This window comes from Tachypleus tridentatus, chromosome 11 (assembly GCF_004210375.1).
Source record: "Tachypleus tridentatus isolate NWPU-2018 chromosome 11, ASM421037v1, whole genome shotgun sequence".
Taxonomy (NCBI): Eukaryota; Metazoa; Arthropoda; class Merostomata; order Xiphosura; family Limulidae; genus Tachypleus; species Tachypleus tridentatus.
Window position 1 is genome coordinate 75,675,550 of NC_134835.1, and position 15,702 is coordinate 75,691,251.

Sequence of the window (15,702 nt, forward strand, 5' to 3'; positions counted from 1 at the left end):
AGTGAAATACATATTTATACTGCATCAGTTTTTCATTGCTTACCTTTTTACCACAACTATTAGATGGCTCAGTCATCCGGACCACATTTGTCGAGTCGTGCAGCATGGGGGTCTTTGGGTTAGTTTCAGGAGACCTTTGTTCCCTCATGATGACAAGTATCCCGGTTGGTGAAGGTGTCTTCAGTTATCCTTTGTAAAATAAAATAAAAACACATCAGAAAACTTCCTTTTTAAAAGTTCTTAACATATTTGATAGTTTTACTTCATTTGTAGGTTGTGTTTTAAAAAGTTGGATTTTCTATTCGTTTTTTTTATATCATTGACCATCACTGTGGCGCAAATAGTGTAAAAATAAGTTAGTCACTTAGTTACCAATGAAACCTTTAGCGAATTCCATGGGATAATCAGTAGTAGCTTACTTCAGTAAAATCACATCATAATATAATGATTCTGGATTTCGTTACATCTGATCTTGTCCTAATAAATAATTATTTATATTCGCAAAACGTTTGTTGCCAGAAGTAAACCTACAAAAATTAAGAACTTACTCATTTGCACTTTCAGTTGAAACGGACAGAAACTAATCATAGAACATTAATGGCACGTGACAAACAAGGTCTCTTTACTCACCCTTATAAGCAGAGCCCGGCATGGCCAGGTGGGATACGGCGTTAGACTAATAATCTAAGGGTCGTGGGTTCGAATCCCAGTCACACAAAACATGCTTGCCCTTTCAGCCGTAGGAGCGTTATAATGTGATCTTCAATCCCACTATTCGTTGGTAAAAGAGTAGCCCAAGAGTTGGCGGTGATGACTAGCTGCCTTCCCTCTATTCTTACACTGCTAAATTATGGACGGCTAGCACAGATAGCCCTCGTGTAGCTTTGTGCGAAATTCAAAAACAAACAAACTTATGAAACCATTTACTCAATAGATACGATCCACTCCGATCATATCTAAACGTGGATGTTTACTTTTTCTAAATAACTTTTATCGGAAACACTTTTATTGAGTTTTACTTTATGTTCTTGTAAAACTAGAAAAGTATTAAAAGTTCATTAACTGACACGTTAAAATATTCAAACTATTAAACTCATCTTGAAAGATATGTTAATGTGAATTCCAAAGTGTAGCGCCGTGATGTCGCTATTTCTAAACTATGTTCATCTGGTAAAAATAGCTTTTTCACTTCTTCAAAATATGTATGTACATCATAATATGAACTGAATATACCATGGTTGAAAAATGGTTTTGAAACATTAATATGATTGTTTCTTTTTAAGGTGATTCGTGTTAGAACATAAAATAACCTGTATAATATTTGTAAATTTTGAGTTAAGTGTAACGATATAGCTAATATTTGTATTATAGAAAGCCCTTCGTTGAACGTACATACGTATATCAAACAAGAAATAATTAATATATATACATGTATATATATACTAAGCATAAAATATATAAACTTGTTCAATTAAAGAACGTTCCCTGAAAAAGAGGAATTTTTAGTAAATCTCTTAAGGAGACGAAACACAGTAAAAATTTTTTAATTATGGAACAAAACAAACCAAAGCTTTTTGTTACAGGAATAATTTTTTAATTGTTTGTTGTACGCTTAAAACGGGGTGTTGGTAACTTTTAAAGAAAGAAAATCATTGTCTTTGACCCGTTACATGTGTGCTGGCTTAACATGTATGTATGTATGCCAAGAACGAAAATCGTAGAGCTAAACAAGTAGACAAATAAAATTATGACACAGATATAGATGTGGGAATTGCAAAGAGTATTCTAGACTAGGAGAAGCATCAGTGAAGTAGGACTAACAAGTATTACATGTGAAGCGTAACTAGAACTGTAATCCTACAGCAGTCAGCGAAGTAGGACTATCAAACATAAGGTGTGAAATAATGCTAGGACTAATTCTACAGAAGTCTATGAAGTAGGACCAACAAACATTACGTGTGAAGTGAGACTAGAACTCTAAAATATAATTCAAACCTGATGATCGGGTATAGGTGTTAAATCCTATAACGTCCCATTTGGGTAAGTAGTTTTTTCTTATGACACAGACAATCTACTAAAGGAAAGAAGCAAATAACGGGGGTTGGTAAGCACGACATATTTGGAAAAGTTGGCAATTTCAGACTCCAAACTGATTATCTTTCCATGTGAAGAGCAAAAAAACAAAACAAAAGTGTGTAGGTCAATAAATATCTTAATCAGAAGAATTAAAGATGAACGTTTCCTTTCGAATTGTAAGAATGCAGTTATATATCCAACCTCCATTCTGGCAAGTGTTTTGATAAAATGAGTGTTCAGTTGTATAAAGGATAAATAAACACGTGTATATTCTCTAGCCTGTACCTACAAGTCACTTAACTAATGGTAAGATACATAATATCAGTAATTAATTGTATTTTTAACTTTATTATTTTAACACAATTTATTTCAAGGAAAATTATTTAAAATTACTATTTTTGAACTTTAGAAACATTTTATATCCACTGTTATCAATTATTATAGAATCTATGAGACCACATTCAAGGTATTGGGAGTTACATAGAAGTCTCAGAGCTTCCGGTATGCAAGATAGAACAGAAAAATATATATACTCTTATAAAGGGCTCGACGTAATAACATAAAATAGCACACTTTACTGTCGAAATAACTCACATACCAATGTCGCTCAACCACGAAGATGGTTTAAGGATGATTGGACTGTATTTTTCTTGCACAAAATCGGGTGATTTCACACCATTGTCAACCACTTTACAACATAATGCTTTCCTTGTTCATGTCTATCAAGATAACGTGTGAAAACTATGGAAAAAACAAAGTTTTATAAAGCGGAAGATCCAGGTCTTGTACTGTCAACACGCATGCTCAATACCCAATGTTATGTAGAAGTTTGGATATAGATCGGGTTTTAGTTTCTCATAACTTGTGAGAATTTAGCCTTGTATGTGAGTAACTGAGAATCCAACTATGACAAAGAGTTTACACACAACTAGAAACTCAGGTTTGGCAAAGAATTTACACACAACTAGGAACATAGGTCTGACAAAGAGTTTACACATAACTAAGAACTCAGGTTAGGCAAAGAGTTTATAGAGAACTGGGAACTTATAGTCTAGCAAAGAGATTACATACAACTTGGAACTCAGGTCTGACAAAAAGTTTATACGCAACTAGGAACTTATGTCTAGCAAAGAGTTTACACACAACTTGGAACTCAGGTCTGACAAAAAGTTTATACACAACTAGGAACTTATGTCTAGCAAAGAGTTTACACATAACTAGGAACTTATGTCTAGCAAAGAGTGTACACATAACTAGGAACTCAGTTCTGGAAAATAGTTTACACACAACAAAAGGAGGAAGAGTACCGGAAAGTTTTGCTTGAGAATTAAAGAACAAAAATGCTTTTCTAGCTCGTTGTGTGAGTACCAAATATTTTACTCTAAGAAAACGCACGTTTCACAGTTTATTTATTGGGAACTTTTATAGTATTAACAATCATGCAACTATTATATGTCGAGATGACATGCAAATTGAAAGTATTACAGCATCTGACATTAAAATTGTTATTTAAATTTAAAAGTTCAAAACAGAAGTTATCTTTTCGTATAAATATAGTTTCATGAACACCTAGTACCTTTTACTTAGATCCCTGGGCAATCTTTAGTTAACAGAAACATACCTTCATATTCATTAAAAATAAAATGTTTCCAATTTCTAATTAATGCAAGGTATATAATAAACAGGAATATATTATTTCCAATCTGGATTTTTATTTTTTACTTACATGTTCCTAAGATGTTTCAGTAATATGGATTCTTGAAAATAGTCAATATTATATAACAAGTATCACAGACATAATTAAAATTCCAAGTAAGTAATATCAGAGTAGTTTTATACAAAATTAGTTAAAAGCATTACACTTCAAATAGATTTTGTTAATGGTGATTGCTTCTATTACACAGTTTATTTTGGTTCTTACCACGTGCCTGCTAAATGGTATGCGTAGTTATTTCAGATTGTTCCTATAGTCAAGGAAGTACTTTTGGCTCCCACGTATTTAAAAAAACACTTAATTCTAGTGGAAGATATTGCTTAGCCCACAAGTCAGAGAGCTGGATGAGTGTATTAATAAAGTTTTGAAATTTAGAATAAAAATGTTCAATATTTCCTCTACACTTGTGCTAGTTATTGAGATAAAGACATCAGGTTTTTATTGTGTTGTTTTTTGAGGTATGTGACTATCATGGTGAAGTGGGTTTTGTTAATCCGCCTCCCACCTCAGTGATCCAGTTGTAGTGACATGTTTTAATTGTGTTTCTGTTTTTTAAGAAACATCTATTTTATATAACTGGCTACAGACTGTATGAAAGATTTAGATGTAGAACATTGTAAGATTAAGTACCCATATCTGCTCCTAATTTTGAAGTTCAATTTTGTTGTTATAGTATTTTTCTTTTATTGCTGGTTTCATAGGTAGGTTTTAAGTATCATGGAAGATATACAACGACCATTATGCAGCTCCTACTTCTGCAAGTATCTCTTTTAATGAGCTACAGTTAAAAATTACCTTATTGTTGAGTTCATACTATTTATTTGTCTCTCTATTATCCTGCTTGATGTTGTTCTTTTAACTGAATTGTTTGAGGGTTTTGACCAAGTTTATAGAACTTTAATAAGTCAGTTATGTTATTAAGGTGTTGTTATGTTTTATTTGTTTATTTTAGAATAATACGACTGTTTGTTATATTGAGGAATATGTGTGCATTTCTATTTATGTATGCATGTGTGTGAGAGAGAAGAAAAGCATATTTTGAACGTATGTATCTGTATGAGTTTGTATATTTATGCATAGTTTTTCCTAGTGATGGTATTTTCCGAAAACAATAAGCAATTACGGATAAATAGTAATCTCAGTTATACCAAACACGCTTGAGTGTTAAATTGGTATGATTCCTGGAGATTTAGTTTATCATACTTGCTGCATGTTTAAAGGTAAGTAATGCTGGAAAATGAATTCCTGTCCAACATATTTTGTTCTTGAGGAAATAACACAAAGACAAACAAGAATTTACTGACAGACGTCAGCAGTTAGGGTGTCATCAATTTTGTACAGACATCCAAACACCATTTTTCAGAGTTGGATCCCACTCTTGTACTGCCTTCTCAAGATGCTTCAGTTTGCATGTTATACATTGGCAATGGTACGATTCTCCTCCTTTTCATATAGGAACAGGAGTGAAGATGTTATTTATTTCTCAGGAGTATACTTGAAATCACTCCAAACGTCTTTCACACCATAACATAGAACGTCTCACAAAATTAATGTTGTTTTGTTTTCATTTTTTACTTTTTCTATGTTATTGAACAACAATAATAATTTTACTGTGATAAAAAGTTTGACATAAAAGCTTTAATTATTTTGGCTAGTATAAAATTTTGAAATATTTGCAATGGAAAACAAAATAAGTTTAATGGTTCGTATAATAAAGAACAAAAATAGTACGTTATACCTGTAAACATTAAGATACATACCGAACTTCAAGCATGTTATTTATAAGTTCCCAAGCATTTTAGAATACAAAGTTTTCTTATAATAAAAACGTTTACCTTATATTAGTCCTCAGGGATTATAAGTGTATGTATGACGGAAAACACAAAATATTAAAACTTTAAGATATTGGAGCAGCTTAAGTAATACCAGTTAGAATAATCCACAAAAAAAAAAACACGAACAGTCTGTTTCTGTAGATTGTTCATAGTAAATTACTAAAGGGAAATGTACTGTCATTTATTATGAAGACAAAAGATAGTGGGGAAATGTCGGGGGAAGGGAGAAATATGATTGATGCAGAACAAGGTCATTGCGTCAGCTAAGATTCATTTTAATCGAACAAGAAAATCAGCCAGCTGATTCAAAAATAAAGTAAGTATTTAAACCCAAAACGAGGTGTGTCGTGAAGCAGCTTTTAAGTTTAGCTCCGAAACGAGTGTATCATAGAGCATCGTTAAAGTTTAAACTGAAAACTATGTGTGTCGTAAAGCGGCCCATAAGTTTAAACCAAAAACGAGTGTATCATGAAAGCAACGTTTAAAGTGAGACCAAAAACTAATGAATCATAAAAGATGGTTTAAACCTAATTCCAAAACGATGTGCACTACAAATAAACACTTAAGTTTACACACCAAAATTAAGTTTAGTGACATCTACTGCATCTCTACCTATCACGAAATACGAAAATAAACAGAAAAAAAACGAACAAAGATTAAAGAAACTGGAGCTACTGTGTATATATTTCAGAAAATGATTAAATTGAATAATCGAAGCATGTTACTGAGACAAATATAGACACAAGCAAAAACACTTATGTAAAGAAAAACATTGAGTTTCAGACTCATGATGCAAAGTGTTACATTCGATTACAAGTGTTGATTTTTTGCATGAGGCTATATTATACTATCCTGCCTTCGTGTATACATGAATATAACATATTGTCATCTGGTGACAGCCACTTTACTTGTACATAATTGATTATAATAACTCAGAACTTGTATATCACATCCTCTTTGGGGATACGGATCGAAGCTAGTTGTATAAGGTTAGACGCCATTACTAATTTATTCAGTTTGTGATTATACAGAAGACGGCCATCAAAGCACTAGAAAAATTATTCTTTCAATTAATGACGACATGTCATGTAGACAGAGATGTTGACAGCATTTCTCTTTATAATTATAAATAGAAATATTATATTTTTAGTGAACAAGACGCATTTCTGTCAACTTGAGGTATGATGGTGGTTAAAACAAAACACACACGTCTGGATAACTAATGAATAAACAAAACACACGCGTCTGGATAACTAATGAATAAATATTTGCTGTAACATATTTATCAACGCTATAGCTGCCCGGCATGGCCAGGTGGGTTAAAGTTTTCTACTCGTAATCCGAGGGTCATGGATTCGAATCTCCGTGGCACCAAATATGCTCACCCTTTCAGCCGTGGGGGCGTTATAAAGTTAAGTACAATCCCACTATTCGTTGGTAAAAGAGTAGCCCATGAGTTGGCGGTGGGTGGTAATGACTAGGTGCCCTCCCTCTAGTCATACACTGCTAAATTAGGGACGGCTAGCGCAGATAGCCCTCGTGTAGCTTTGCGCTAAATTGAAAAACAAAACAAACAATGCTGTAACTGTAGCTATCAGGTTATTTGCCAGTTTTGATTTCATTTCTTTAACTCGCACATTCAGTCCTTATTTAGCCACACCTTTGTTGTTTTTTACACACAAAGTGTTTTTGAATAGGTATGCCTTATTGTCAATACAACCCAAGAAACCACAGCCAGTAAGAAATTGGCACTCGGTAATAACCAACATTAACTTTAGGATCGCAACCTTATTATTCGAAACAGACCTTTAATGTACTAAACCAACCAGATTCTTTTAAATATATGATTGTAGTTTTCCTCTCTAAAACAGTGTTAATAACTTCCTTTATAGTAACGCCATGTAAGTTACTCTCGTGTAAAGTATCTCTATTTATGCTAGTTGCTTAAGCTAATATCACGTGAGGATAAATGCTCTTTTGTTGGAATACAACTTAGTAAATTTGTGCTGAAAATTGACAATGAATAATCAGTTATAATCGTCCACCTGTTTGATTCTTTTGAAAATTTGAGCTAGAAACTACTTGTCTAGTTTGCTTAGCCTGACCAATAGTTAAGGATCTGCACGTCCTTTCACCTTATATATTTTTTTCTGCTCTAAGTCAGCCATTTTCAATCCAAATGGCAAAAAAAAACTAAATAAGGTCTACTTGTAGGCGAAGCTGTGGTATATGTGATAGCTCACGTGACTTTTTGCAGAGGCGTTCGTAAAAATGTTCGTTAAATTTCAGCAATTTTTTTTGTTGAACATCTTTTCACCTGTGGTTTATATTTAGACCACATTCGACTTCTAATTGTAGATTGAAATGATATATAAATGTACCAAATTCCGACTAAATCGAGTTAAGTATGTTTTTCTCTCAAGTACAGGGTACACACTTTTGGAACAAAGAAACAGAAAAAAACTCAATGAAAATTAGATTTATTTTATCTCGGGTATTTTTCAGTGCATTAGCTTGAAATTTAGCATGCAAAGTAAAAGTTCAGTATAGCACATTGGCTGAAAATATGGATAGTTTGAACTGCCACAGTCCGAGAAACAAAAGGCAAAAAAATCGCTATACTATCACTTCTGTTTGTAACACACATTGTATGCTGCAGCATACAAATAGTTCCTGTTTATATTTTATATTTTCTATATTTGTGTGAATGTGATTATGCTACTCTCACTAGAACTTAAAATATTATTAAACTGGAAAATAAGTAAGACGAGGAAAGACAGGCTCCATCGCTAAGTTAAGCATTCATTGTAGATTTTTTGGAAAAAAAAATCTTTCGAATCTAACATTACAAAAAATTAAACAGTAGACGAATTTTGTAGAGTAATGAAAATAGACGTCTGTGATATAAACAATTTGAAATAATAATACATGCATGTCTGCTTAAACAGTTTAATCTTGTCTGTTTGCATTTAGTTCCAATTTTCTTTATATATATTACCGGGTGAAGTATACCTTACTGCGCAGACTCGTGCCATTTTGAAATCTTTCGTGTAAGCTCAAATCAATTAGCAAGTGTCTTGTTTGCCCTGACGAAACCGTAGTGGTGAAATGTTGGCTTAAACAGGACCAGTTTTGTTTTCTGAAATAATAGATCGACTTTTACTTCTCCTCTTAACAACGAATCACTTATTATACTTTTGAAGAAGAGCTGATTCTTCAACAGCTAAGTTGTTCGTTCTTTTGAAATTTACTCCATTGTCGTTTACTTTTTGTGTGTGATCATGTTCTAATTTGTGTGCTGACGAGAAGGAAAAGAAAAAACCTAAATACGAATTAGCTCCCAATAAAATGTCACCTATTCCAGTTTTTGTTAGCTTTTTTTGTTTTAACTCTGCATTGTGAAAGGAAATGAAATACAAAAAAAAGTTTGTACTTTAAGCACAAAGCTAAACAATATCCGCCAGTTTCGAATATGTCGTCTAGCGTGGTAACTCTAAAAACATACTGCTGTGCCACTGGGAATTGTTTGTTTGTTTGAATTTCACGCAAAACTATTCGTTGGCTATCTGCACTAGCCGTCCCTAATTTAGCAGTGTAAGACCAGAGAGGAAGGCAGCTAGTCATCACCACCAACCGCCAATTCTTGGGCTACTCTTTTACCAACAAATATGGGATTGACCGTACATTATAATACCCCCACGGCTGGGAGGGCGAGCATGTTTGGTGTGATGGGGATTCGAACCCGCGACCCTCGGATTACTGCTCGAACGCCTTAACACGCTTGGCCATGCCGGGCCATCACTGGGGATTCAAACAATTGTTTGAAATGTCGTCAGCTAATATGTTTAGTGAGAAGCTTAAGTAATAAACGTTGTAATAAAAACGGTAAATAGTTCCTGTTAAAAACGGTAAATAGTTCCTGTTAAAAACGGTAAATAGTTCCTGTTAAAAACGATAAATAGTTCCTGTTAAACACGGTAAATAATTCCTGTAAAAACGGTAAATAGTTCCTGTTAGAAACGGTAAATAGTTCCTGTAAAAACGGTAAATAGTTCCTGTTAAAAACGGTAAATAGTTCCTGTTTATATTTTATATTTTCTATATTTATTTTTTAACCGGAGGTCAAATAAGACATGCAATGTGGCCAAATCTAAAATAAGTCTAAAGTTAAATTAATGGACGGCATTATGTTTGGGGATTCGCTCCCCTTCCCCTCGCTAGTGCCGGTCCTGTTGCTAAAAACCATTAGTTTGGTGACTTGAAAATCGTTGCGAAATTCACGTTAAATGTGTAGGAAACAATGTTCAGGGACAAACGAACAAAAGGATATAAAAAGTGCAGTAAGAGATAAAAAAACAGAAAAAACAACAACCAAATTTCAAACTTTGTAAGAACTTGGTTCATGATTTGTTATCACAGCTAACCATTTCGGTATATGTTTACGTGATATTCAGAGATAGATGTACATGTATAACCACTCTAAAATAATCACATTTGTTCCACAATAGTAGTTTTTCTAAGATATGGCATTATAATCAACATCATAATTGCCCACCATGGCCACCTTTCCTCAGTTCGCGAGTCTATCCCCACTGATAACATACGTCTTTCCATAGAATTCACATATGAAACTTAACTCCATATAATTGGTCGTTTCTACAGCAAAACCACATGATAACCCACTTGCTTCGTGAAAATAGTTACCATCTCAAGAACTATTGTCAAATCCATCTTTAGCTCCGGATGAAATACCACCTGTTTCACTCTTCAGCCGAATCACCACGTTGTAAACAACCTCTTTCTCGACCCAACCAACAAATTCCATTCTTAAGTTCTAACATCCATACTATAATCTACAGCCAGCTTCTCCACGTTAACAACCCAGATTCCTTCCCCAAAGTCAACCTCCGTTTAGGACAAAACTACTCAAACTGAAGCACCAACGACCTCAGACGCCTATATCCTCGTCACGCAAACCTCACAGACCAAATCTTACCGTCTGAAAAATCCACTAAGACTGTCGAATCCTTGAACTCCAGCCTCCGTCTTCTTCCACTCTAAAATCCCCAACTATTCTTCCCTCATCAACCAACATTTTGCAACAGTTAAACCCGTTCCCACCACTACAACCTCTGTTAACTTCCAGCAACTCAACGGAACATCCAATTCTCCTACTTCTATCAACTCACGTCCTCTAATAATGAAAATTACAACATACCACCTAATCCTACACCTAGCCTTAGAGACTTGTACACCACGGTTAATTTAAAAAACAATAATTACACTCATTGAATCTTCCTTTCCTCTCCAGGGCACCACCTGACACTGGTGGCACCAGCTAGTGAAAGTGGGTTTTCTCGGAGTCCTCCACCCCGACACACACACACATTCAATTCTTAGCATAGGGTCTATGGATCTCCCCTGTCCTGAAAGACCCTAAGTTCCACATCATCTGTTCATTTTGTGCTGACTATCGTTTGGTTTTTCAACCTTTGATTTGCTTCAAGTTAATTTCAATTTTATCTCTGACGTCAACTTTATTTTATCTTTTTTTTCTGAATTAAATTTTTTTTTCCATGTTGTTTCTTAACATTAAGCCCACCAGAGCATTTAAAACGAAAGCGGGACGAAGAGAAAGGTAATTCTTGAAAGCCCTAGGTTATTTTTGCCCTTAAGGTACGGTTTGGAGTCATATAAATGTAAATCGAAATACCAATCATGATTTTTACTAAAGCACGCAGTTGTTTATTGTTTTAAAAAAGATAAACTGCTACTGAATGTTGATCAGGAAAGGCTTAGTTCGCGAACTGATTTAAATACATTATTGCTAAACACAAACATTAAATTTTAATAAAATCGAATATTAGCTTTCTATAATTGTTAAATGCTTCTAATATATTTTCTAATCTTCTGAATACATTAAAACACTTTAAGAAATATTAACAAATATTTACAGACACAATAACAATTAAGCTCGATATTCTTGCATGAATAACTCAATTGGCTGCCGTTAGATGGCAGCACAATTGGATACTTTACTCATAAACTACGATTACTATTGCAGATATATTTATTTGTGTTATAAAATACAAATACATCGAATCTCAATACATTTGGTGGTTTAGCGTGATGATAGTGTATAAAGATGGAACAGGACAGAGAAATAAACATATATCTCCTATTCTAAATAATAAATTATTATAAACAGTTGTACGTCTTCCTTTGTCTCCCCGTTAATGTTAGTTTGGTTTTAATTTCGCGCAAAGTTATACCAAAGTTGTCTAGCCATCTCTAATTTATCAGTTAAAGACTTGAGGGAAGACAAATAGCCATCAGCACCAAACGCCAACTCTTAGGCTACTATTTTATCAACGAATAGTGGGAATGACCGTTATATTTGAGCCCACGAGCCTCGAGTTTCGAGGTTCGGTTACTGCTGATAGTAAATATCTCATTTTGCGAAGAACAAACAAATAAGCTGATAAATTTTTCAAATTAACCTAAACTGGTACATAATGAAAATAAATAACTGTCCTATTTATATTTCATATGTATGTACATTTTCTGTTGAAACAATACCTGAACAATGTAAATATAAACAAGTGCTAAAACTATTTCTGAGTTTGGTTACTTATTTATTCTGACCTCAGAAATGCTAATCTAATATTTTCTTTTTACTGTATTTGTCTAATCTTTGAAGTATTTGATATTAGAATTCTAATTCGGAGAAAGCTACATGAAGGATATCTGCGCCAGTCGTCTATACTTTGAACTGATAGACTAGAGGGAAGGAGGATATTCAACAGCACCTACTACGAACAGAATAATTGGATTTTACCATCACTCCTATAACTCATCCACAGTTCCAAGGAAGGTGCGGAGCGCGATTTTTGCGCACATGAAACGAGAACCATTGAATTAGTAGCCCAGAACGGCATTACTGAACCACGCCTAACCCGAAAACCGTAGTGGTTAAAATATATTTGCTAAAACTTTGTTGAAACTAAAACCACTTTATCGATATTTGTAGCATATATAACAAACGTAATAAAACACTTTACTGACATTAATTGAACATCAGTAAAATACGATCATTTAGATTACCAATATTATTCACCACTTTATCAATTTTTTTTTCACTTTCCAACTGTCAGATTCAGTAACTACTCAAATTTATGATTCAAAGGAAAGCAGCTACTACATTCAGTGGAAGTCATTGTTATAAAACGGTGATTGACTAATCACACTTATTTTTTATCGAAGATCTATCACTAAAATTACAGCCTAACATGTGCTGCTAGGTGACATTAAAAATTTACTAATTATTCTTTCCTTGACCAGGAAGTTCTTCGTTATTTAAACTTGAGGAAAGCATTTGTCATTGGACGGACACCGACATATTTATATTACTACCACATATTATGTAAAGGTACTTATATATATATAGCACATAAAATACTGAAAATTTAAAGATTAGCCTAGTTTACAGTGGTTAAGTATTTCATTAAGGTTAAACTTCAAATCCAGACAATGTCTTCTGAAAATAGTTGACATCCGATTTGTGAAAATGCCATTGGTCAAATATTTCAATGCTTTTTAACCTTAAACCAATATAATGTTCTTTGATGACAATTCATATTCAACTTTTGACCACATGATTGGTCAAGCGGAAAGTCTTCGGAAAAATACAGATTTGAAATATAAATTCTGGATTTAAATAGCTTCAACATTTGCTGTGATATGAAACACTGAAATCCGAGGTTGTGCGGGAATTTGTTGAAATATATTATGTTTTCATGAAATTAAAAGATCTAAACTGTTTAATTGGGGGCCTGGCATGGCCTAGCGCGTTGAGGTGTGCGACTCGTAATCCGAGGGTCGCGGGTTCGCGCTCGCGTCGCGCCAAACATGCTCGCCCTCCCAGCCGTGGGTGCGTTGTAATGTGACAGTCAATCCCACTATTCGTTGGTAAAAGAGTAGCCCAAGAGTTGGCGGTGGGTGGTGATGACTAGCTGCCTTCCCTCTAGTCTTACAATGCTAAATTAGGGACGGCTAGCACAGACAGCCCTTAAGTAGCTTTGTGCGAAATTCCAAAAAAACAAACTGTTTGATTGTTTAGAATTAAGTATAAGGCTACACAATGAGCTGTCTGTGCTCTGCCCACCATGGATATGAACACCCAATATGTAACATCGTAAGTTTGTAGACCTCCCGCTGAGCAATTGGAAAGCAAAACAAGTAGCCGGTATTATACACGAGGAATCCGGATCGATATGAGATCGAACTTCCCAAATGTTCAGTGTGAACACGCACAGAAAATAAGTTTGGATCTACCAACAGGTGATTCTTATGAATTGAAAACTAACTCTTCAAGTATTGAATTATATTGAAATTTAAATTAAAACAGAAAGGGATTCTGCTTTTGTCTTCTGACAATTGAATCTGATCAATATGGTTCACCTTCCTTAGAATGAATGTTTTATCTCTGGTTCTTCTGCTTAAAGTTGCCAGGAAGCCAGTGCAATATTAGGGTGCAGTTTACAGAATGTCACTCTCACGGTTTTAACTATGTTGTCTTATATCTGGATCTAGATTATTCTAGTATCAGTTGAACTAAATATAGCTATTTAAAACCGGCTTCAGATGATCTTATGTTTGTTTGTTTGTATTTTGATTTCGTGCAAAGCTACTCGAGGGCTATCCACACTAGCCGTCCCTGATTTAGCATTGTAAGACTAGAAGGAAGGCAGCTAGTCATCACCACCCACCGTCAATTCTTAGGCTACTCTTTTACCAACGAATAGTGGGATTGACCGTCACATTATAACGCTCCCGTAGCCGAAAGGGCGGGCGTGGTTGATGGAAGGGGAATTCGAACTCACGACCTTCAGATTGCGAGTCTAGTGTCCTAAGCTTCTGGTCATTTGTTATGTTACAGACAAACGTCGTTATGTCTGTTTAATAGTCGCACTGTTAAAAATATCCTGATATTAACACAGAAAAACATGTAATCAGGTGTTAAGTTTCAGATCAATGAAATTAACACGTATAGGTTTTTCACAATCCTAGCTCCAATTCTGTATTGAGATTATACAATTTAAAATAAGTCAACAGGAGCCCAAGGCTCGAGTCATATAAATGATGACGGAAAAGTATTTAACTCTTTGCATTCGAACCACAATGAAACTGTACTTAAACACTACCCTTTCAAACATTTCTTAGCTCTGTTATCGACAAATGTAATTATTAAACTACTGTACTAAGTTTGATATATACATTTTTAAATTCATGTTATATAATGAAAAAAATCGAAATGTGATTTAAGTAATATTTTTTTTCAAATACTGCTGAAGTAATACTGAAAGTTAATATTACCTGTACTTACTCTCTTCACTGAGCTCAGCCGTATGCAATAAAACTTTTAGAACAGAACAGTTCTTTCCTTCCCTTACTGAATACAGTCATTACGATAAATTACAAGACTTTTAAATAATACGTTACGAGATCAACTCGCTCTAGGCGTAGAGACACCATAACCCAACGTTTCATCGCCGGTAAGAGAACATCGTAGCTGAGTCTCGTCGGACCTTGCTCCCAGAACGAAGCTAAGTCACGTGATCAACATGCTCCTGTGAAAAGGCGCGAATCATATTATCTAGAATATCTACCTTCTCTTCGCGATAAACTTGCTTGGTCCTAACACAACGCATTATCTGAAGAACACGATCCAGTTACATGTTCTTGTAAATGTTTCGTTCTGTTAAAATTAAAAAGTGTAAGAAAAAACAATAAAAACACCAGAATTTATAGACGTTTTAGATTAAATGTGTAAAAACTAATAACTCTTTACATTGTAAAACATTCATTATTAGTATTTTTAAATGTATAATTTATAAATTTACTCCTCTGTATTTAAATTCATAAACCTATCCACGTATGAAGAAAAAATACACATTCACATTGTATTCAATACTCACTTTTTACTAAATGCTCATAAGCCTAGAAGACATAGTGAGACGAACTTAAACCGACTTTCAGCTAGACATTCAAAAGCCTACATAACGTAGTGAGATGAAG

The 15,702-nt window shown here is 34.2% G+C and overlaps 1 protein-coding gene across 2 annotated transcripts in view; it reads right to left on the reverse strand.

The window, feature by feature from the left end:
- LOC143232494 (excitatory amino acid transporter-like) overlaps positions 1–15,195 on the reverse strand; it is a 43,839-nt gene extending 28,644 nt beyond the window's left edge. Inside the window, exons 1-2 of one of the 2 annotated variants that reach the window (XM_076468043.1) lie at positions 15,011–15,195; positions 44–189 (exon numbers count right to left, since the gene is read on the reverse strand). In XM_076468043.1, the coding sequence (XP_076324158.1) occupies positions 44–148 (105 nt within the window). In that variant the 5' untranslated portion in view covers positions 149–189; positions 15,011–15,195. Of the gene's footprint in view, positions 1–43; positions 190–15,000 lie in introns of both variants that reach the window. The other variant, XM_076468042.1, reaches the window with a different exon arrangement.
- Between the last annotated feature and the right edge of the window lie 507 nt (positions 15,196–15,702).